The sequence below is a fragment of the Rhinolophus hipposideros genome, assembly GCF_964194185.1.
Source record: "Rhinolophus hipposideros genome assembly, chromosome: 4".
Classification (NCBI taxonomy): domain Eukaryota; kingdom Metazoa; phylum Chordata; class Mammalia; order Chiroptera; family Rhinolophidae; genus Rhinolophus; species Rhinolophus hipposideros.
Genome location: NC_138050.1, coordinates 40,132,117 through 40,156,995, shown reverse-complemented (window position 1 = coordinate 40,156,995; position 24,879 = coordinate 40,132,117). Strand labels below are relative to the sequence as shown.

General features: G+C 37.0%; 2 protein-coding genes across 6 annotated transcripts in view; one reads left to right on the top strand and one right to left on the bottom strand.

Annotated features, from left to right (window-relative positions):
• Window positions 1-8,288: 8,288 nt before the first annotated feature.
• GTF2E2 (general transcription factor IIE subunit 2) overlaps window positions 8,289-24,879 on the top strand; it is a 47,450-nt gene continuing 30,859 nt past the window's right edge. The window contains exons 1-3 of one of the 2 annotated variants that reach the window (XM_081046787.1): window positions 8,289-8,522; window positions 11,530-11,705; window positions 15,937-16,024. In XM_081046787.1, coding sequence (XP_080902913.1) covers window positions 11,673-11,705; window positions 15,937-16,024 — 121 coding nt within the window. In that variant the 5' untranslated portion in view covers window positions 8,289-8,522; window positions 11,530-11,672. The remainder of the gene's footprint in view (window positions 8,523-11,529; window positions 11,706-15,936; window positions 16,025-24,879) is intronic. The other variant, XM_081046786.1, reaches the window with a different exon arrangement.
• On the bottom strand, window positions 16,343-23,184 carry SMIM18 (small integral membrane protein 18). Of its 4 annotated transcripts, none has more exons than XM_081046789.1 (3): window positions 23,121-23,184; window positions 17,461-17,538; window positions 16,343-17,023 (listed from the first exon to the last, which is right to left on the bottom strand). In XM_081046789.1, exon 3 carries the CDS (start codon window positions 16,983-16,985, stop codon window positions 16,689-16,691), a length of 297 nt encoding a protein of 98 aa, XP_080902915.1. In that variant the 5' UTR covers window positions 16,986-17,023; window positions 17,461-17,538; window positions 23,121-23,184; the 3' UTR covers window positions 16,343-16,688. The 4 variants fall into 4 exon arrangements, with proteins under 4 accessions (XP_080902915.1, XP_080902917.1, XP_080902918.1 ...); XM_081046791.1 differs by lacking the exon at window positions 23,121-23,184 and adding an exon at window positions 22,537-22,548; XM_081046792.1 differs by lacking the exon at window positions 23,121-23,184 and adding an exon at window positions 21,562-21,582.

Here is a 24,879-nt window from a genome sequence, read left to right as displayed (position 1 = left end):
TGGCCATGGCCAGGTTGTTACACTGACTTCAAGTAGGTCCAATGTCAGTGAAAGAAACATACCACATTAGTAACTAGGTTATGTGACTATTGCTGCAAGCAGATAGTGTCTAAAAACCTAGATGTGGACTGGAATGACATAACCACACCCCTCTTACCCTCGAGCCCATAAGGTTCTGGGCTCCACTGACCTGGTGGGTTTTTCACTCTGCACTGATCCTAAACTTTGGGTGTGACTCCGTTAAAAAAAAGGGTGGGCCCAGTAGTCACTTCTACTCTAATCATGTGGTTTTTTTTGTTTCAGGTATCCTTTACACTGCCTGTTTCTACAGTAAACCAACATGAAGGAACCTTTTTCAAGTGCAGGCTTTGTTTTCATCAGTCCCCAAATCGATCCAGTGTAAGGTGATCTGGCTTAACAGTCTCCTTTACAAAAATCGCTGGACAGAGTAAAGATATATAGGGCAACACATTGTACAATATCTGGCACATTGTAGGAGGTCAGTAGATGTTTACTGAAGGAAATACATGGCACTTGCTCTCAAGTAACCACATAGTCTAGAATAAAATAAAATCCTGCACAAATAACTTCAATTCAAATCAATGTGTTAGGCACAGGGTAACCATATGATTTATGGGACACTTTTGGGAGTAAAAGGGGACACAGTTGGGACAAAAGGCATAAATTTGTACTGCTATAGGAAAATGGGACAGTGCCACCCTCGTTATTAGAGAGGTGGAATTATACAAGTTCAGAGGAGGCAGAAAGTGTCATTTTGCTGTGAAAACTGAAGAAGGTTTTGCGCAGGAAAGAGGTTGCGTAGGATTTGGAATATAAGAATTGTGAGGGAGAAGGTCAGGGCACGTGGAAGGTACAGTGAGGCAGAGTTAGGCAAAGCATGCATGGGAAATGATAGAGCTCATTCAGTATGGTTGGCGCATTAGAGCGCATGTTTGTTTTGTTGGAATGTTCTTTCCCACTTGTTTACAAGATGATCCAGTTCTGTATTGTTGCATAACTAGCTGAAAACTTAGTGGCTTAAAACAACAGCCTCTTTATTATACCTCATGATTATGTGGGTCAGGAGTTTGAGCAAGACTCAGCTTGCAAAGATGACTCTTCTATTGGTGTCAACAAAGATCATTTGGGGTTATTGAACTGGCAGATGGACTGGTCTAGAAAGTCTAAAACAGAGTCATTCATATCCGACTCTTAGGCAAGGGTGACCGGAAAGCTGGCCTCAGCTGGGACTGTCAACCAGAGTGCCTACAAAAACCAGTGGTCTTTCTGGGATTGCAGACTCATGGTAATGGACTTTGATGGAATCGCAGGTCTCTCAGAGCTTGTTCCAAGATTCCCAGGCAGATGCTGCAAGCCTTATGACCTAACCTCGGAAGTTCTAGAACGTCACTTCTGCCACATCTAATTGGTTAAGCAAATCACTAAGGCCAGCCCAAATTGAAGTAGAGTTATGGGACTTCACCTCTCAGTGGCAGGAGTATTAAAGAATGTGTGGCCATCTTTAATCACACACACCTAGAAATCTTCCTGTTTTACAAAACCTGACTAACATCACCTTTGTGAAGACTCATAGTTTTATGTGTTATGTGTTCCCATGACACCTTGTCCCATATTATGTAGACCCATATTAGGTCTACACTACGTGTTCACCTTGTGTGTGTCATTTTACATTTAATGTCAATCATTTCTATGTTCTCTATGTTGAGTTTCACAGTATCATTCCTTGTGTGTCATGCAGCAGCTTTGGCTGCAAGAGCAAAAGTGTGTTACTGTGTAATTTTTCACAGTAATATCTATAGTACAAAAGAGCCAACTTTTTTTTAATTAAAGTTTATTGGGGTGACAATTGTTAGTAAAGTTACATAGGTTTCAGGTGTACAATTCTATAATACATCATCTATATCTCACATTATGTGTTCACCACCCAGAGTCAGTTCTCCTTCCGTCACCAAGAGCCAATATTTTAATCTTTTACATTTTTGAAAAATGAATAGGCAGGATTTTTTGGGCTTCAACAAACTTCCTTTTCCATGAATCTGCCCTGTATGTGGATCAAGAGCTGTTAATGGCAGACATAGAAGATGGTTTCAATTGTGCCCTACTCTGAGAAATACTCATTGTTATTGGCTTTGATGCGATAATTTAGAATATTGATTCTTTAACAAAGATCAGTCAACATCTTAAAGGTAAGAATGATTACATACAGTCATTTCTGTTTTTTATGTGGTATATTTGAAGTGATATTTAATGTGTTAGGGGGCAATGTTAAAAGGTAAAAGTTTTGGATGGTAGGGCTGGAGTTATATCTAGTTTTTACATAAATTTTTATGGCAACAATTCCCCTTTTAAGTACTTTCTCTTAAGTTGTAGTAGGAGACATTTGTCTTTTTGGCTGTTCAGCATCCAGACTTCTTAAGTTTGGGGAATACCAACCTTATGAGCCTTGGTAAGAGACAAAGCCCATCTTCCCACATAGAACCCCAAAATATCAAATGCATACTTTCCCAGGCTCCCCTGCAGCTAGGGAAAGCACATGACATAGGCTTGGCCAATCAGATGCACCCACCGCTGCCGACTCAGAAACAGGGATAAGAGAATCTATTCTAGTGGCTGTGGCAACACCAGCAAGGGTTGGACCGGCAGTAGTACCAGTGCCTGCCATGTCAGTTTCTAGCGTTGGTGACTAGAACCCATGGCAGTAATGGTGACCTCACTGGCCCATTTCTGAGTCATGATTTTGGCCACCATGGTTCTGGCTGCCTAGCCTCCTAGCCTGGGTGACCAGCCCTCCCAAGATTCTGTGACTACCCTATATAGGATACAGTCATTCTACTTAAATTACGCCGCACCAGTTTCCAATGTTTAAGAACTGAGGCTGATGCAGTTTTATTTTCCGAAAACATAAACTTGAATTACAAGAAAGTGTACATATTTATTATAGTACTTGTTGCATTGCCATCAAGTATCTGTTCCTTTGCCCCTTTCAAACACAGGTAGCATGCTCGACACATCTTTGTACAGCAGCTACCCCCCGACCCCCCCCATCACCCGCTGGCCCTTTATCTGCAGGGGATACGAGTATGTTCCAAGATGCCCATTGGATGGATGCCTAGAACCATGGATAGTACCAAACTCTACATATACTATGTTTTTTCTTATACATATCTATGATAAAGTTTATAAATTAGACACAGTAAGATTAACAACAATAACAATACTAAAACAGAACAATTAGAACAATATACTGTAATAAAAGTTATGTGAATGTGTTCTCAAAATATCTTATTGTACTGTACTCACCCTTCTTGTGATGATGTGAGATGATAAAATGCTTTATTAAGTCTAGAACTTTTCACCTTTTCACTTAAAGGAAGCACTTTACGGGTTTGCTTTGGCGTGTCCGAATTGCCAGCCTGACTACTTTTGTGCTTTGGGACCATTATCACGACAGTTGATCTGATAACAGAGATGGCTACTAAGTGACTAACGGGCAGGGAGTGTAAACAGTGGATACGCTGGATGAAGGGTTCACAAAGTGGAACTGGAAGAGATTTCATCACGCTACTCAGAATGGCTTCCAATTTAAAACTTAGGAACTTTTCCATTTAATGTTTTTGGACCACAGTTGACTGTGGGTAACTAAAATTGAGGAAAGCAAAACCAAGGATAGATGGGGACTGTTGTACTGTATATTCACACTGCTTATTGCAGTGCCCAATGCTGTTGAATAGAGTGACTGGGATAAGTGGAAGACGACACTAGAAAATTTGTGCTGTTTGGAGAGGGTCTTGATGATAAATGGATGAGAAGATATTAGCAACATGGAATTGTTGATTGTTAAACATTGAAGATTGTTCAAGGAGGAAAATGTCAAGGTGGGATTGGAAGATTAAAGTGGAAATAGCAAAAAAAGTCAAGAGTAGGATGGGGGAATCAGAAATGAGGCTGAGACTATCTTTGAGGTAATGAAGGGCCTGCATTAGGGTGATTGCAGTGGGGATGGAAAGGGACATGTGTAAGAAAATGGGCAATGAAAGAGTCAACAGAATTTGTGCACTGATTGAATTTAGGACTTGAGGGTAAGGGAGGAGTCAAAACTAGCCCTGAAGTTTCCAGGCTGAGGGACTGGTGGAAAGATAATACCATTAATAGAAAGAGACAAGACAGGCAAAGAAACTGGTTTAAAGGGGGCAGGTGCAAAGTTTAGGACATATTGAGTTTAAAAGCTAGAGTTTAGGAGAAAAGGTCTTGTCATTTGTTTAAAAAGTTACTGTTCTTTTGTTAAGATACGCACTATATAAGTCCAAATTCCAACTATCCCTCTGAGTTATTCATAACTGGGTACTCTCATGTTTATGTGCAGTGCACATGCTAATAACTTGTTTTTCTCAAAAAGAATTCTTTCCTCCCTTATGGGATGAATGCTAGAGAGGAAGCAGGGTCCTAGGGAGATTGTTTCAGGAGAGGCAGGCTGCATTAGAAGGTAGGGGGAAAGGCTCCAAAGGAGGAAACACTATCAATGCTAGAGAAATCCAGGACAGGTGATGAGCAAAGTACTTATTTTAGCTCTTGATTTGTGTGGATGTGGGCTAATTGCTTTGTCTGCTGTTTTGAGAATTTATATATCTAGTTAGTTGAGATGGATTGCCAGGTGAGGAGAGTTGAAAGGCAGTTATTACTTGATGGCAGAATGAAGTAAACTTATTTACTTTATCTCAGTTTTCCTCTTCCAAACAATTATGTAATGTAAAAAAATTGAAATATAAAATTAAGCCACTACATAAAGAAGAAAAGTTCTGATACACGCTACAACATAGATGACCCTTCAAAACATTGCAAGTGAAATAAACCAGACACAAAAAGACAAATATTGTATTATTCCACTTAAATGAAATATCTAGAACCAGGGCAAAGTCGTAGAGATAGAAAGTAGATTAGAAGTTACAGGAGGCTGTGGTGAGGAAGGAATGGGGAATTATTGCTTAATGGTTACAGAGTTTCTGTTTGGGATGATGAAAAATTTTGGAAATAGTGATGATGGTTACATAATATTAATCAAATGCCACCAAGTTGTACACTTTAAACTGATTGAAATGGTAAATTTTATCTTACTATGTTATATAGATTTTACCACAAATAAAATAGTAAAACAATATCCACTGTATTGGAATTAAACCTGTGGTTATACTGAGTTGTGTATTTTGGGTGGGAGGGTTTGGATTGGTCAGGAAAGAAGAATGTTTTATAAAATATAGAAAATACATTTCCCTCAAAAAGCCACCATGCTTTCTACTAAAAAGTATGCAGGGCATTATAAGCATTCATGAGATGAGACATAATTGCTATTGCATTAGTAGCTTGAATCATTCTGCATATAATTTGACACTGGCCACACCCTTCTGACCTGAAATACTAAAGATGCCAATATGTAGGTGGTTAAATTATAACAAAGGTTTATTTAAGCACCAGTGGTGGAGACTTTGTGTATATCACACAAATAGCCGTATCCCTATAAAGAGTTATGTCTCACAGCTCAGGGTGGGATATTTGTCCAATGCCTTCCCTAAGCTCTGGCTAGAGGCTGCCCAGGTGGTGCCTACAAGGTATGATCAAACAGTACGGTGAATGTTTAAATTAAAAAAAAAACGATCACAGTAAAAGACACATTGCCATTAATCCCCCTCAAAAAAACTCCCACTCGCTTTGAACACATCCCAGAAAATTCTTGCCATTTTCTGAAGCAGTCCTGGAAGTCCTGTTTTAAGAGTAGAAATCCAGGACAGGTGATGAGCAAAGTACTTATTTTAGCTCTTGATTTGTCCTGTTTTATGAGTGTCATTAGTTGTGTTGTCGTGGCTGCCTCGATGTCCTGAATCGATACAAAACATTTATCTTTCATGGTCATTTTGACTTTGGGGAAGAGCCAGAAGTCGCACGGTGCCAGATCCAGTGAATATGGTGGATGAGGACACACTGTGAAGTTTTTTATTTGACAGAAATGGCTGTACCAGAAGCAATGTGTGACACAGAGCCTTTCTGTTGTGATCACAAAATACGGTGAATGCTGCTGCCAAGTGCCATCCAACGGAAAGGCAGGGATCTTCAATATGGAAAGCGGCAAGTCAAACCTTAGTAACAGTGTGCGACAAGTTTCAATGTGTTTGGTGCAGTCAGTCAGGTGTGTGAGCTATGGTTGAGAGAAGGTGTGTTTTAAAGTGTGCCCTAAATCATCCTCCATCATGACAATGCTCCGTGTCACACATCACTTCTGATATACGGCAATTTCTGTCCAATAAAAACATTACGGTGTGTCGCCATCTACCTTATTCACCAGATCTGGCACCATGGGACTTCTGGCTTTTCCCCAAAGTCAAAATGATTCAGGACATCAAAGCAGCCACAACAGTGCAACTAAAGACATGAAAGGGGACTTCAAGAACTGCTTCAGAAAGTGGCAAGAACAATGAGACAAAGTGTGTTTGAAGCGATGGGGAGTATTTTGAGGGGGATTAATGGCAATGTGTCTTTTACTAATAATTGAATAATTTATTTAAACATTCACTGTATTGTTTTATCACACCTCGTATATTAGGTCTCTTACTCATTGTAAAGTAACCAGAAGAATGATAGAATCGATTCCACAAGGATATGAAAAACTGGAATTTATATAATCACTAGATAAAGAAACAATGAAATAAAAAATAAATTCATATGATACTGGCTCATGTTTCTCAGCACAATGCAATTTTAACCTTTGGGATTAATTTTTGTACTTGATGTCTGCTGCTTTTCACCATTACACCTCATCAGTTTTTTTTACCAGTTGATATCTGGCTTTACTGGGTTGTAAAACCTCTGGGCCCTACTAAATTGTTACTCAAAGTTACATTTCCTGACGGTATTACATGAACATCAAGTGAGTTTATTACAAAATCCTCTAGAATGAAACAATTTTTAAGTCACACAATCTCTTTTGGCTTTATTTCCAAGTAACAGTCTAATGCAAGTAACCCATTGTAGTACAGTTATTCCTTGATGAGAAAACCAACACAGGTTAAGTAACCTGAGTAACTAGTACTAAGTAATTAAAAGACAGCTACAGAATAGTTGAGCACAGGCTATACTGTTGCTTTGGGTTATAAAAGTGAGGGAAGGACATCACAGAAATCTGATACTCCAATACATTGCAGGCTGTGGGCAAGGCCCATTACCGTATTTTGCCATGTGTGAGCACGCACGGTTTTGGCCCAAACTTTCAGGGAAAACTGCCATTATAATTTTTTAATTCAAAGTTTTACTAGTTTACATTTAGTTACTTGTTTTTCGTATTATAAAGGAATTTTAGCATTTATTTTTTTAACATGGTACAAGAAATTTTATGGAACAAATAATTACAAAACAGAAGAACAGATGCAAGCAATAAGAAATTTTATGTACCGGTAACAAACTAATATTTACGCATTATAGAAGGCGAAGAACTCTGTCGTTGCAAGTTGTCATAAGTTCAACAAAAACGATTATCGTATTCCAGGGTGCTATTTTGCATGCGGATATCGTTCTTGATTTCTAGAATTACACTTTTAACTCATAAGCATAAACAAATGAACATGTATATAAATATGGAATTAGTACTACCCATGTATAACGCGCATCCTTATTTTTCCTTCAAATTTGGGCCCAACGTGCGTGCACACTATACAAGGCAATATACGGTACCTCTCGTTGCTTTATTCCTACCCCTTTCTGTTGCTTCCGAATCTGAAATCGTTTTCTAAGACTGTTCACAGGTGTTGCGGTTTGGAGTTCAGAAACTGGGCTTCGCGTCAGGATTTGCCTTTGCTAGTTGTGCTGTTTTGAGCAAGTCATTTAGTTTCCCTGGGCCTTCTTGTTTCCTCATTTGTAATAGAGCTGGAAGAATGTTTTCTGAAGTTTAAATTGTGGCAACTGACGTTTGATGTCAAGTCACAAAATACCTAGTAGACAATAATTTGAAAAATTGCGTCGCCATGTGGGTTAAAGATTCCCGAGCACGCTGGAGGAGGCTCTCGTAGCTTTAAATTTCCGCAAAGGAAAGATTTCCATCTTAGCTGCTGCCAACAGCCTCCCACCTACTCAGTCCCGTTCTCCACCCCGCCCCCAGCCACGCTCCCGTTGTCATGGAGACCCGGAACGCCCGAGCTGGCGGCTTTTCCCCGCGCGGCACCCCTAACTGGGGGCGTGATGACGCACGCGCGTTCTAGGCTGTGAGGATGCCCCGTTGGCTGCCGGGACTGAGCTCTTAGCAGCTAGTTCAGGAAGCGGCGGGCGGGGCTCCCGGCCGAGTCGTCAGTGGTGCGGCCGCAGCCGCCGCCGCTACCGCCAGTGCGGAGACCCGGAGCTGGCGGGGCCGCGCCGGGCGTGCGTGCGTGCGGACGGGGGCGCTGACCAGGAGCGGAAAGCGGCGGCCGGCGGAGGCGCGGGGAGGCGGCGGCGGGTCGCGTGGGGCGGCCCACCTCGCTCAGGTAGGGGCCGCGGCCGCCGGCTGAGGGGCGCGGGCCTGTCGTTCCTCGGGGGCGCCGCCTCCTCCCGGGGGCCAGAGTGTGTCCCACCCCTCGGGAGGCCGGGTGCCGTTTGCGACGCGGAGTACACTAACCACTTGTTGGGATCATTGTCTTTTAGGCCGGAGGTGTTTTCCAGTCCACTTCTGGGTTGTAAAGGGAAATTCGCGGTCGGGTGGCTGCTGGTGCCTCTTCGCAGCCCCCACGTTGACCTGAGCGGGGGCCGCGCGAGCCCTGTGTGTGGCGTGTGGGGACCCACGAGGTCCCACCGACCAAAAGGCTGTGATGTAGAGGCTCGTTCACGGGCTGTTTTTTTTTTTTAAAGCTGCCTTTTGGCGACCTGGTTTGTAATGATTCCTCAACTTTAGTTGTAATTGTTGCCTGTGAAGTCCAGGGACGTTTTCCAAAGCGAAACGCGGTGGCACGTTCTTCTCCCACCCGCGCGTCCCGTCACTTACGGTGTGAGCGGTCCCTTTCCTCGCGCTGCCGGCTGTTCGCCGGGGGCGCCTCTGAGGCTGCGGCGGGGGCCGAGCCGGCGAGAGTGGAGGGAGGGTTGGGAGAAGCACCGCGCAGCGACGCTGGGCGGAGGACGCGGGCTCCGGCGCCCGAAGGCGGGGGCGGGCTGAAGTTTGGCTTCCCGGGGTCCGTCCGTGACACGTGGGCACCTGGACTCCCTGCGTTGTGCTGGTGTGTTTTTTTAATGTAAAAGGGCGGGGCGACGTGTCCTGTGTCCCACACTCGTCAGTGCAGGTAAAACTACACGTGCTCAGCACGGTCGCCTTCTGACAAAAGGAAGGAAGAGTTAGGCGGAGCCCGCGACGGTGACAGGCAGTGGTGGAGCCGCCCGCTCCGGGGGCCGATGCACGTCCCCCCTGCCTGCGCTTGGTTTTAGACGCCTCGACCCGCGCGCGTGCAGGACGATCTCTAAACCAAAGTCCAGTAAGTGTTCCCCACTCCGCACCTGACATGCTGGTAAAGGCTTCCAAGCTGGAAAAGGCGCTGGAAAATACATCCTCGCCTTCCGGCCGCGTACAGTGGAGAACATGCACGCATCGAGCACTTCCTTTAAAAGCAACGAATACATAAAACGTGACCTCGAGTGTTTTATTAGAGTCGGGATGTTTGAGTCCTGGTCCAAGTACTTCTCGCTGTGTGACCCTAACCATTACCTCTTCGCTTCAGATTTCACATATTAAAATAGAAATAAAACAGATAACCTGTTTTCTACTGGAGATGTGAGGATCAAATGCTGTAAGCATTTAGATCTTTGCAAACTGTAAGGCTTTAATTTATGTCTATGGTAAAATCATGATTAAAAGCCTGGGTTAATTACCTTGTCTTTACAAGGTGAAATAAACAGGTGTTTCCTGTTTGGGGCTAGTCGCCCCCACCTATCACTTGTGAATTCCCTTGTTCCTCGCTGTCCCTCTCCCCAAGACTGTGTCCTGTCTTCCTCGCCCCAGTATAATCATTCTGTTCATTTCTTTTCAGATCCAATGAAATAGTAATACTGAAATAACATTTGTATAGTTTTACTATTTGAAAAGTCGCTTTCTCATTTTATTCTTACAATTGGGCTAGATGGAGACAGCGTTGGTAGTATCCTCATTTTACTTACGATAAAACTGAGTTTATGGATCGATCGCCCAGGGTCATGTTACTGTTGGGGATTAGAACCGAGAGGGAGAACGTCTTTGATTTGAGGTCCAGTGCCAGTGACTCTTCCTTTCTTACTTAACTGCTTTACTCTGATTATTTATTATCAGTGCTTATATTTTTAACTTTTAGCATGCTAAATCACGTTTTATTAATTTTTTTTAAGCGAGGTGCTCAATACTTTCATGTTCTCAAATGTAAGCTTCTTGAGAGCATGGATTTATCTTCCAGAACTTTTCAAAGTTTGGAGTACAGTGACTCACAAACAGAAGACATTTAATAAAGACTTGTGAAATCAGTAACAACGAGGTTAGAGCAATTTAAAGATGTTTTTCTGTTCATTATTCACTTAACAAATATTTATTGAACTACCCGGTGCTTGAAGGTTTTGAAAGTGTAAGATAGTGTTTTTCCTCTGGGACCTTCCATCCCGACTTATGAACACTAGTTTCAACAGTGCACAAATCTTTTGCATAGTCAGCTTGTGTGCTTCCTAGAGTCTCTACAGGATTCTAGAGAGGATTCAGACAAGACAGGAATGTTTTAAAATACTTGTTGAATGATCTGTGGCTTCCCTGGTTATATTGAAGTGTCTCACAATTGTAGTTTTAGAACTGAGAAAAAACATGAAGAGGTTTAGTCCCACCTCCCTCCAAATCAGGAATTTTCTGTAGCTATTTCTACCAAATATTAATCCTTCCTCTCCTAAATCTGCCTCCTAATTTCTGCCCAGTAGTTCTGATGTTTCTAAGCAGCATTGTCCAGTAGATATACAATGTGAGCTGCAAGTGTGAGCCACATGTGTAATTTAAAATTTTCTACTAGCCATAGTGTTTTAAAAAATTAAAAAGGGGAAATTAATTTTATTTAATCCAGTATATCCAAAAAATTATCACATTAACATGTAATCAATCTAAAATATCTCATTAGTGATTTTAAAAGTTCTTTTCTTTGTACTAAATCTTTAAAATCTGGTGTATGTTTTACACTTAGTATAATTCAACTCTAGCCCCATTTCAGGTGTTCAATAGGCACATATGGCCAGTGGCTACCATATTGGACAGTGTGGTACTAGAGCTTTACAGAATAGTTCTATTTCTCTTTAGTGCCTAGCACAGTGCTTGGCACATAATAGGCATTAATTAAAGATTTATTTATTTATTTTTTTGATTAAGTGAATCAATAGAAGTGCTAGAGACCTTGTAATAAGGTAATTTTGTTTGGGAAGTAACTCTCGTTGAGTCCTGTGGATTTGGCATATAGGTTTCAGTGACTGGAATCTGTATTAAGGATATTTATTTTTTTATCTTTGCAGCATTATGGATCCAAGCCTGTTGAGAGACCGGGAGCTGTTCAAAAAACGAGCTCTTTCTACTCCTGTAGTAGAAAAACGTTCAGTATCTTCTGAGTCATCAACATCATCATCATCATCAAAGAAGAAGAAAGCAAAGCTAGAACATGGAGGATCGTCAGGCTCTAAGCAAAATTCTGGTTAGTAAAATTGACTGTTTAGAATTGTTTAATTTTTCAGGAAACCATTAGTAATGGCAAATTGATTTTTCAGTTCAGCATTCAAATTGATAGGCACTTTGTTAATTATAAAGGATGGAATGATAGAATTTTTTGCTCTTAAGATTCTAATAGTTTTATATTGCAGTTAGAATTTAGGTCATTGAGGTTTAATTTACATACCATACAGTTTACTTGACTTAGGTGAACTAGTTAAAGAATTTTTAGTAAACTTATAGAATTGTGCAACTACTAGCACAATCCAATTTTAGAACATTTCCATCACCCCCAAAAGATCCCTTGTGCCCATTTGTAGTCACTCCTTCTTTTCACTCCAGCCCCAGATAACCAGTAATCTACTTTCTGTCTCTATATAGTTCCTTTCTGGACATTTCATATAAGTGCAGTTGTATAATATGTGGTTTTTAGTGTGTGGCTTATTTTACTTACCATATATTAAGATGATCATGTTGTCTTTAATTCTGTTAATATGGTATATTACAGTAATTGTTTTTCAGAGGTTAAACCAACCTTGCATTCTTGGAATAAATCTTACTTGGTCAGGGTGTATCATTCTTTTAATTTGTTGTGGGATTCAGTTTGCTGATATTTTATACAGGATTCATCCATGTTGCAGCATATATCAATACTCCATTCCATTTTATTGCTAAAGAGTATTCTATTGTATGGATATACCACAGTTTATCCATTTGCCAGTTAATAGACATTTGTATTTTTTCCACTTTTTGGCTATTATGAATAGTGTGGCTCTGAACATTCATGTACAAGTATTTGAGGAGACATGTTTCCTTTTTAGCCCCCTTCTCTTAGGTAGAGACCAAAGAGTGAAATTTCTGGGTCATGTGGTAAATTTATGTTTAATTTTTTAAGAAACTACCAAAATGGCTGTACTATTTTATATTATCATCATCAATTCATTAGGATTCCATTTTTTTCTTATTCTTATCAAAACTTGTTATTCCTTGTCTATCTGGTAATAGCCATTCTAGTGGATGGGAAGTGGTATCATATGCAGTTCCCTAATGACTAAGGATGTTGGCCATCATTTCATGTGCTTATTTGACAATTTATGTGTCTTCTTTAGTGAAATTTCTGTTCAGATTTTTTGCCCAAGTAAAAAAATTGGGTTATTTTCTCCCTGTTGATTTGTAAGAGTTCTTCATGTATTCTGGATATAGTTTCTTGATACAACATACTTATGCTCTTGGTGTCATATCTAAGAAATCTTTGCTTAACCCAAGATCATGAAAATTTACTGTTTTCCTCTAAGAAAGGTCTAAGTTCATCTTTTTGCATGTGGTTATTCAGTTTTCCCTGCACCATTTCTTGAAAAGGCTATCTTCCCCATTAATTTACATTGATTGGCACCCTTATTGAATATCACTTGACTATAAATGAAAATTTATTTATGGTATCTCAAATTAGTTCATGTCTTTCCTTACGACAGTACAACACACTCTTGATTACCATAGCATTATAGTTTGTTTTTTTCACTTTGAAAAAATTTTTTAAAACTTTTCAATTACAGTTGACATTAAATATTATATTAGTTTTAGGTGTACAGCATAGTGGTGAGACATTTATATAACTTACAAAGTGATTCCCTGATAAGTCTAGTACCCACCTGACACCATACATAATTATTACCATATTATTGACTATATTCCTTATCCTGTACTTTACATCCCCATGACTGTTTTGTAACTGCCAATTTGTATTTCTTAATCCCTTCACCTTTTCATGTAGTTAAGTTTTGAAATTGGGAAATTTAATTCCTTTGATTTTGTTCTTTTTCACGATTGTTTTGTTTTTTTCTCAATCCTTTGCGTTTCTATGTAAATTTTAGGATCATCTCATCAATTCAAATCTCTAAAAGAGCCAGCTGTGATTTTGATAGGGATTTCATTGAATCTATAAATCAATTTGGGGAAAATTGCTAACAGTATTAAGTCTCCTGGTTAATGAACATGGATATCTTTCCATTTATTTAGGTTTTTAATATATAAATCTTACATTTATTTTGTTAAGTTTATTCCTATTTTATTTGCTAAATTGTGAATGAAGTTCTTTTTTTTAATTTGATTTTTCAGTTCATTGTTAGTATATAGATATACAGTTGATTTTTATACATTAATTCTTGTATTTTGCAACCTTTCTGAACTCATTTATTATTTCTAACTTTTTGTGTGGATTCCTTAGGATTTTCTACATACAATATTATGTCATCTGTGAATAAGAACCTATTTGTCCTTTCTAATATGAATGCCTTTTATTATATTTCCTTTTCTTGTCTGTCTGAACTGACTAGTATGATGTTGAATATAAGTAGTGAGAGTTGACATCTTTGCCTTGTTTCTGATCTTAGGAAAGCATTTAGTCTTTCACAATTATGTGTGATGTTAGCTAATCATTTTTATCAGAGTAGACCTATCATTCTTATTAGCACATGTATTAGGATTATCTCTCATCCTAGTGAAATTTACATCGAATTAGTAATTTATAGGAAAGAAAATTTTGACAACTTTTAAACATTAGCACCAATCTACTCTTAGACTTGGCTCTTTGATCTGCTTAGGAATATCTTTGCTTCAAAATCTCAGTTGCTTAAAACAACAAAGGTTTGTTTTTCTTTCATACCACATGTTTATCATGTGTTGGCCAGGGGTCTTAGCTCGTTATAATCACTCAAGGACCCAGGCTAATAGAGTAGCTGATATCTTAAATGTTGATTTCAGTGTAGAAGAAAAGAGAACACTGGAAGGTTTTGCCTTACAGTTAAATGCTCTGACCTGGAGGTGACACACATCACTTCCTTTCACAACTTATTGGTTAGATCTAGTCACAGGGCTGGACCCAGCCATAAGGGGTTCCTTCCATGTTCTCGAAAGAGGGCAGCTGCATATACTGGGTGTAAATATTAAAGACTACCATCTGATCTTAGTTCAGGTCGCTTTTGTTGGATTGCCCGGTTAGCTGCTTACCAGATCTCCTGGTTTAGCTTCTCTACCGTCCATTCTTTGTGTACTAGTCAGTGCTTCTTCTATTCATAAATCTGATGTTGTCACTGCGTAAGGCTGATCATCATTGCTTTTCAGATAAAATCATCTTTTCTTGCAGCTTGCGTGCCCTACCTGATCTAGTCTCCACTTACCTTTTATGCCCACGCTTAGTGTTCTCCTTGTACTGTCCTAGTGATACTGACTTGTAGCTCCTTGAACATGCTCTTATTCTCTTTTGCCTCTTGGCCTTTGCTTATTATATTAGTTCCTCTCTCTGAAACCTACTTTCTTACCTGCTTCCCTCTTTCCTTTGGCTAACCCATATTCTTCTTTTAGGTTTTAGCTTGAATTCCCACTTTCTCATTTGAATTCAGTGCTTAACCTTTGAATTCTCATAGCACTCACTATTTCTGACAAGGTTACTGCATGCCATTTAATAACATTACTTTTTTTGCCATCTATCCCTCACACATAGAAGCACTTGATGCATATTCATTGAAGGGCTAAATAAATCACAGGGTAAAGTAGGGAAAAATGAATAGTGTGCATTATCAAAACATCTAGTTATTAAAGGACCTATATGCTTTCCATCTGTGACAAGGACCCAAAAGTTTACCATTTATGAAAATGTGGTTTTAACAGTGCTCAGAAATAGCTCCTGGTTACCAAAGTATTTTGTATACGTACGTTTCACAAGTTTTTTTGGAAGTTGGTTACTTTACTTGTGTTTGTTTCTAATATTAGAAATAATATAAAAATTAAATATTTTCTGGGGCAAAGCTATTTCAGACTGGCTGTTAGGATTCTCTAAATTGAAAATGACTATTTTTCACTTCACATATCAAATATTTTCTAGTTTGCCATAGTAGCTTTTAAAAATGTGTTTAATTGATGTACCACATTTAGTTAAAGGCTGTTGTTTCCAATTTTTTGTTAATTTTAGTAATGCTATTGTAAACATCTTTGTATCTTGAGCTTTTTTCTTTTGAACTAATTTCTCAAATTTTCAGAAGTGGCATTTCCGGCCTAAGAGCAGTTGTAGTGGTTAAGAGCATAGTTTGGTTTGCTCATGGGAGCAAAATAGCGTTAGGATTATAAAATAAATCTGTGCAGCCCTTGGAATTTCAAGAAATAAAACTGCTCTATTTGTTTACAGGTGTTGAGTGGTCCTATCTTTTGACTTTTTTTTGCAGTCTTGTCTACATTTCTACATCTTAGCCGTGAGAGTGAGAAGCAAAATGAAAGCACAAGCTCAAGAAATGCGATTTAGGGGGTGTACTAGTAAGTTTTAGTCTGAAAGTAGCCTGGCTCTTTATAACCCACATTTTTCAACAGTTGGTCTATCTTATGAAATTTTTATGTAAGCACCTTTCTGAGTATTTGGAGACTTTTTTTCCACACTAATCTTACGTAAAACTGAAATCTTTAAAAATATGTAAGTTGTCTTCAATAAACTAGAGGATACTGCATTTTAATAAGTAGGGACGTTATGTATAAGTGGAAGTATTTTACTTTGGATTTAAATAAGCATTTTAAATAGTATTTTTATTATCAAAACACATGTAGGATAGTACTGGTTTTTAGTCCACATGGTTTATTTCGGTATAAGTTATTTTGGTATCATTAATTAGCCTTGCACATTTATGTCTTCCAATTTACCTTTTGCTTAATATTGAATTCTAGGAACTTTTTATCCAGTTTTTGAAGTGTCATGTTAAATAAATTAGTAAATTATTCACATTTGTGATGTTTTACTCTATATTTAATGAAAGGGATACACATACATACAAAGCACATATTTGACTTGCTTTTACCTTCTGGTAGAAAGACTTAACGATTCAGAGTTATTCAGTTTTGTAATAACAGTTGGCTTCAGAAAATTTTCTTTTTTTCTCAGTGGTTGAAGACTGTTTTCAAAGATTTTATTCATCTTACTACACTCTAGCTAGACCACTTCAATTTCACGTTTCCTGATATTGTACATCATACTTCTAAGAGGGTTAGGTTCACTTTTCAAGTCTTTCACAGTTTTGTTTTTGACACAGCAGCAGCAGTCCAGCACTTCATAAAGGAAAGCCAGCACCACTAAAGATACCACTGTAAATATGAATAAAAGCAGAATGACAAAGCAGGCAGTGTTCCAGTTATCATGGAAAGGGTAAATTTTTTGAACTTGAAAACCAAGGTACTGATAAACAGATGTAGTGGTTTCGTTCCAGAGGCTGGAGCTCAAGGAGGCCATTCTTAAGAGATTTCACGTCTTTTATTGCTCTTTTGAATCTATAAAAAAGTAGAAAATGAATATATTTAACTAGACTTTACAGATGTGTCAATTCAAATCTCAGTACCAATATTTGTTAGTAAGCTTATGTAGGCAATGTGTATCTTTTTCTGCCAGAATTAATGCCTGAATGGTATTAATTTTTAAATTAATTTGTTAAATTAATTTAAAAATAAATTTAATGGTATTTTTTCTATTTGCCAATGTACTCTGTAAACCTTGCTATATATTTTATGTATACTATTTATTAGACAAATGTATGTTTTAAGATTCATACACAGAATTTAACTGCTAGTGGAAGCTGAATTGGTTTAAAATTTGACTAAAGCATTGGTCAGTGAGCTCTTACCTACAACACATTTTAGCATTTTAAGGTCGTGTTCTTCAAACTGTACCTAGAAAAGCTTTTCCCATTACCCTTGTGGATCCTTCTCACCTTGGTTCAGTGTATTTGTGTGTCCTATTTCCACTCCTTTCAATTCGAGAACAGGTGACCTGATTCAGGAGATAGTGGCTGAGAGAAAAATAGTAGAGAAAGAAAAGTCAAAGTTGCCTATGAATAGACTTTAATCTTAGGATATTTTCGTTTTGTATATGATAGTCTTAAATGTTTCATATTCCTAAATGACCTATAGACGTGAATATTTATTCAGTGCCCCAAAGGTATCATTTACTAAATCATTCCATTTCACAAAATTAGTGAATTAAAGTTACAGAATTCTTGCATTAAGTTTTACTCTTGTTAACCTGATACTGTTAGGCCTTAAATAGGTCTGTAAGGATTGAAGGTTTGATGGTATTAAAAATAATAAATGAGTTTTTATTCTGTTGATCTTTCAGAAACATCTCTTTAAACTTATTGTTAAAAAGTATAAAGTACCTATATAGTAATAAAATTTTGGAAATAAGAGGAAAATATCATTTCACTTCTTTATTGGTTCAATTTTGGAAATAAGAGGAAAAAATATTTCAATTCAGTGACAATTGTCAGTTTGTATGCTTTCTTTTATGAAACAAATGACTTATTTTGCATGCTTTTCCCCCCTACATACTTGTAAATAGACTTTCATTTATCCTTGTAAACAAATGTTTATTGATTACCTGCTGTGTACCAGTACCTTTTAAGTGCACGTGAGAGTATATGTCATTTAAAGAAAACTGCAAGATAGTGCAGAAGTGTAAGAGCATAATGAACCTACGTGTGTTTATAATGCGGCTTCATCTCTTGGCCAATCCATAGCTCTTGATCAACTCTTGGCCAATCCATAGCTCTACCCACTGCTGCCACCCCATGGATTATTTTGAAGCAAATCCCAGTCATCATATTCCGTCATCTAGAAATATTCAGTATATGTCTCATAAGTGGTAAGGACTCTTGTTTTTAAACATAGCCACAATATCATTTTCAAATCAAAACAGATTTAAAAATGACCAGAAAACCCCCAAAGCCATAACAATGTAATTCCATAGGTTTCTTTTTTTTTTCTGAATAGACGTAATTTTAAAACGTTGGTGTTGACAAATGCATATTTTCTAAGGTTTTTGTTTTCTTTGATCAGATTTGCTTGGCAAATCACTTCACCTCTCTGGATGGACTTGGTTCCTTCCTCCTTTCATGTATTTTAAAAGTTAAATTAATGATATGAGGCCAGAAGTAAACGCTTAAATTCTTTTTTTTTTTTGGATTTGAGAATTCTTCAGTGTCATGGTGCTTGGTGACCCTTCATCTTGAAATGAGAGAAAACAGACTAATGGACAGGAATTGAGTAATTCTTCTGTTCTGGTATATACAAAAATACATTGTAACTGCTCATTACATTACATTATTTTCAAACTATGTCTGGAGACCCAACCTTTCAAAGTTACCCTGTTTTATCCTTAGAAATTTTATCTTCCAAGCATATTCTTACAGAAAGCAGGGCAGCTACGTTGCACAACTCCAGGGAGTGCCATTCATGTTGTGTTGTGGGGTGACCCTTGGAGTTCTGTAACATGGGATGTTCTAATAGGCTACCCCGCCAACCTCTGCGTTCTTGTTGCCTCTGTAATCACTATGCACACAAGTAGTCAAGTAACCCATAGAAACTCACTCAAATGAGGACAAGTATTTTTTTGACTCAACTTTCCTAATAGTATTGTGTGTGCACACACACAAATGCCTAAAAAAATTCAGCTGTGGAACTCCTTTAAGATTTTTAGCACTAACTGCAGATATTCTGGGAGGGGTAACCCACATTGTTATTTTTACTAAAGTGTGAAGGAGTTTCAGGTCCTTTTTGAAAAGCAGAGCTAACAGAGGAGAGGAAGAGAAAAAAGAGTAGGACCTTGGAGAAATAGGTGGCAGAGCCACTTATGTATGTTGGTAGGTAAAGATCAGGAAGAATTACTTGAGAGTCTACTTAACAATTTCACCTGGGCTAACCTAGGATCTCTCCAGTATGGATGGAAATATTCCTTAGATTTTCCGTTAAAGCCTTTCAGGTTGATTCCTTTTTAAAATCTGGAAATTTGAATGTTTCTCTTCTAAATACAGCATTAAAAGTGAGTGCAGGGGGAGCAATGATAAGGAGGGAGAGGAGAAGAGAGTGAAACTGTTTCCACATTCTGCCCCTCAGATTAGTTTAATCTACCTTATTAATTAGCTTAATGTGAATTTCAAATGTTATTTTTACTATGGATTTCATAAACATTGTTACAGCAATTTTAAATAAGTAAAAGCTTTATCCAGAATCCCATCTCCCTAACATATCAAACTTCTAATTTTCTTTTCTCTTAGAAATTGGCTGTATAAATCTATACCTCATACCTGGTTGAAATTATACTGAAGTTACTACTTTGTATTATAATTTATTATGAATAGGCCTTTTTAAAATTTGTATTTGCTTTAAAACTGGGGAGAAGTTGTAAAGACTTGCTATTTCAAAATGAAATTTTTGAAATGATTTGAAAGTTGGTTAAAGGAAATTCATATTCTGTTTATTTTTGAGATACCAGTAAACTGCTTAAAAATTTATCAGGTTCCCTTCCCCCTAAAAAAGTAGATGGAAGGAAAGGGGAGAAGGCAGAGGCAGGTACACAGACACGCAACTAAATTCAATTATTTGAAGTTTACTTGTACCCATCAGTGAACTATTCTTCTGGTTAAAATTAATGTAGAATATCCACACAATTAAATATGCATGAATAAGGTAATTGCATAGTGATATAGAAAGATTTTTAGGATATGTTAAGTGAACAGAGCAAGATGCAGGACATTATAGCTAAAAGGAAAATAATACATGTTTTTATTTGCTTGTATCTGCACACAGATCTTGGATGTACAATAAATTAATAACTGATTACTTGGGTTAGTTGGAGAGTAGGGTCGGGAATAGGGATGTGTGTGAGACTTCTCAAAGTTACATTCTTTTAGTTTTTGAACCATTTTAATATATTATTCAAAACCCAAACTAATGTATTTTAAAATCATTCCTTGTCTTTGGCTTTTAAAAATCTATTGTGAGATATATGTGTATATTTAATATATTTGTTGAGTTTTCTGGATTACTTCTAAAAAATTAAAATTAGGATTAGTAAACACTGTCATTTTGATTAGACTGTACTTTAGCCACATACAAATACGCTTACAATAATTATCCCTTGCCATAATGACAGCAGTAATGAAGAGGAGTCTATGCCAGGGCACTCGTAAGCTTTGCACGAAGTATGTAGGCATTAAGAAAGAATATGCGTTAGACTTATGCTCTAAATGGCAGTTTGCCTCTAGTGAGTGTATTGATAACTGATGAGCAATTCAGAACATTCACTCTTTAGCTAGTTTCTGGGCATATCTGAAAAAAGTAAACTCTTGTGATGTGGAGTCATTTTCCACCTGACGTTTAATGTGGTTTATTCTTTCAAAGTACTTTTAGAGCTCAGTAATTTTTTTGTGTTAAATTTAGGGTAAAATCTAAAATGTACTTTGATGAATTAGACATAATTAGACAAGCAGAAAGATATTTACCATTAGGATTTTTTTGTATTCTGAGACTAGTTTTGAAACTGAAATGTAAATGTATGTGAAACAAATGCTGTAAACATGCCTTATGAAAAGTAAGAGAATATGGTAAAAAACAAAAGTGAGAACAGTCTGTATTTTTTTTCAGTTCTCTATAGCCCCTTTAAAATTTGATTACAGGAATGGGAAGTGTTAAAAGTAATTAAAAAAATAAATAAAAAAGTAAATAAAAAAGTGTTAAAAGTAAATATGTATATATATGTATATATATGTATATATATATATATATATTTAGTTTTGTTATTTTTGAAATATTTCCTTTAACTATTTTTCCTCCCATTTCAAAATACTCTAGTGAAGTATTTATGGGGTAAGACTTAGAACTGTTTTGGAACCTTGAATTGCCAGATGAGAATAAAATTGTGCTTTTGCTGTATTTATGGTAAAAGCCCTTGAATTGAATTATCTAGTGCCTTTAAGCATATCACTTTGAAATATGATCAATTAATCATAATGGACTTTAAATATAGAGCAACTCACTCAGCCCGGAATTCTCTGAGATAGGCCGTGCCGCTAGTCAGTTCAGTGAAACAGCAATGAGCCTCCATCGGTGCTAACCGTAGATATATATATTACCAGTAAAACATAGGCTGATTATAGTGTTAAAACAATGTGGGTAGTAAAGGTTTCTATTTCAATTTACCTGAAATTTGAGTTACAAGTTAACTGTTTTATTTGACTTAAGTTGTTTTAATTTTACCTGAGACTGTGTATAGCGAACAGTAGTAATGTTTTGTAGACAACTAACCCCATGTGCTGAACCCGCAGAGATCTGATATCTTCTTACGGCAAACTTTGGGCTTTGTAAAGGACATTTTGTTCATACTAGCTGAATGCTGGCTAAGAAATAGAAGTAATAAAAATTACGGGGGAAAAAATCCTTTAAAATTTAAATAGATTTACTAGCAAAGGAAAAGGGCAGAAGTTGGATTTTTAGGTCAGCGTGTATAGGTAATATCCTGGAACTCTAGCATCTCTTAAATGATGTTTTCATGCTTGAATATTATAAAATTAGAAATTTGTCAGCAGTTGATACTAATTTTAATAGACCTGAACAGTAATTTTTTAGTAGCCATGAAAGTAATCTTATTACCTGGAAAGGTACTGTACTTTCCTCCATTAACCAATTCTTAGGACATATTTTTATTTTAAAATGTAGTTTATAAAAAAGACATATTTTAAGGATCAGTCTAATTGAAACTACTGTGAAATTATGATTAAATATGTATTTTTAATACATATTGAAACTGCTATGATTAAATATGTATTTTTGCAGCATACACAAAATGAAAAGCTATTTAAAAAAAGGCTTTCATTTAATGGTAGCATGACTTGTATATTAAAGTAACAGACTTTAAAATTTCATTGTAAGGAATTAATTAAAATGTTAGGAAAGTCTGAAGCTCTACAAATGATATCTTTGGTTATAGTATAATGCAGCCTATATAGTGGTACCTTTATGGTCTTTTTTATATAAAAATCACAGTTGTGATAATTTCTCAGCATTCTCTGCATCTACAAAGTCAAATAAAAACCATTTTGAAATATTTTCTCATATTTGTTAAAATATAACAAACTTTCCTGTAAGTAACTGTTTTTTACCAGCTGATATAATTTGCACATATAATCAGAAAGCTTTAGTCTAATATTAGATTTTAGTCTAGATTTTTCTTTAAGAAAAATCCTTTGTTTAAGACAGACCAAACTGCTGAAATGAAATAGCTCAGAGAAAATGAAATTATCAAGTAACCACTTAACGTGAGATGCTCATGGTTTACTCTAAGGTCTGGATATAGATCAGGTTCATAGAAAATGGCATGAATTTTCCATTAAGGCACAGATGGTAAGTGTGCTTATCAAATAGCACAAGGCAGTCTTCACGTTTTCATAATAAAATCCTACCAAGCAATGAAATGAATACATTGCTTTTTTTGGTCTTTAGTAGGAACAAAGCTTTCTGCCTGATTGTTATAGCAAAAATTTTTTTATTGCGTCATAAGGACATGTATTACTAAATGAAAAAGACGATATAAACCTACCTCTTGTCGGAAAGGCTGCTGTTGAAGCGATGGTATCGTCTGTTTGTAATGCAGTCTAGTGCACAGCCAAGATGGAGCTGTGCTTCTATTGGTTGGACCACAGTGCAGCTGACAGTTTCCTCTACATTCATTTGCATTGAGTCCTGCCATCCTTAAGAGTAAATCATTCAGAAACTTGAGTAGGGCTGTCTGGGATATCAACTGTCACCCCTTTTCTTGCCTTATTTTTTTGTCCTTTAAGCTAACTTGTGTAGGAATTTGTAAGTTACCAACAAATTGATCTTTCCTTAGTGTTTAACTGTAAAATTGCAGATCCTTCATTGAATGTTTCAGTGCTAGGGCTACAAAATAATGTCGAGAGAGATAGTAACCTAGGAAACAAACAGACTAGGTTTACCAGCTTTATATTTCATCCAGGAAGAGTGCATAAAATCTTATAAATGTTATATTCTTTTCTCTCCTTTTCTTTCAATACTTGTGTTTTATATAAATCTTGCCCTCTGGAAGTGATTATTCCCATGTGGTCGTTTGATTTAGAAATTCTGAGGAGAAAAAAGGTTTTCAGCTCTACTAATTTGAGAGAAGGTTAGTTTTGGTAGGTACACCACCTGCATTAAAAAAGCAGTCTATGAAATTTAAATGGAAAAGAATCCTCAGTTGGATGTTTAGAGGTAGAATGTTTTTCATTTATGGTGTGTTATTTAAAGTTGTGGTCTAAGCATGATAGAATCAAGGTTTTTAATTATGGGAGTAGCTATTACAACAATAGGCTGTTTAAATGCTTGCTATGTAGACTTATTTTAATTGTAGATAAATCAGCACATTAGTTCCTAGGGCCATGAAAAGGTACATGGAAATATCTTCTTCCTTCTGCTTTCTCCCTCCCTCTTTGCTTCTTTGCTTCCCTCCCTCGCATTCATTCATTCGTTCATTCAGCTAACGTTTATTGAGTGTTTGCTATGCCTGGCATTGAGTTAAATGCTGGAGATACCGTGGTAAATAAAACTTAATGTGGTTCATGATTAACTGTTTATATGGTGCTTATTCTTGACATATTTGTCATCTGTTTTTTATAGTCTTCCCAGTTTATATAGGAAAAAAATTTTTACAACAGGTAAACAACAAAACATTAAATGTACATTTATGAATTTCTGTACCTCAACAAAATAGCCAGTTTCAGGTGGAATAATCTGTGTTAAAAGCTAGTTAATGATTCTTATACAAGGGATCACACAGGGTTTACAGCTGGATTTGAATCTAAACTCTGCTATTTACTACTCTTGTTTTCTAATGTTTAAACATGGGCAGTAATGTTTCCTAAATAGGGTTTTTGGCCAAGACATGGAAACAAGCAAAGGGTCCTTTGATAGATAATTGGATAAAGAAGTTGTGGTATGTATACACAGTGGAATACAATTCTGCCATAAGAAAAGATGAAATAGTGCCATTTGCGACAACATGGATGGATCTTGAGATTATTATGCTAAGTGAAATAAGTCAGACAGAAAAAGTTGAGAAACATAGATTTCACTGATATGTGGTATATAAAACTGAAAACAACAAAGGAACAAGACAAACAAATGAAAAAACAAAGCTTCATAGACACAGACAATAGTCAGTGGTTACGAGAGGGGAAAAGGGGTGGTAGATGAGGGTAGAAGGGATCAAATATATGGTGATGGAAGAAGAACTGACTCTGGTTGATGAACACACAATGTGATATATAGATGATGTATTACAAAATTGTACACCTGAAAGT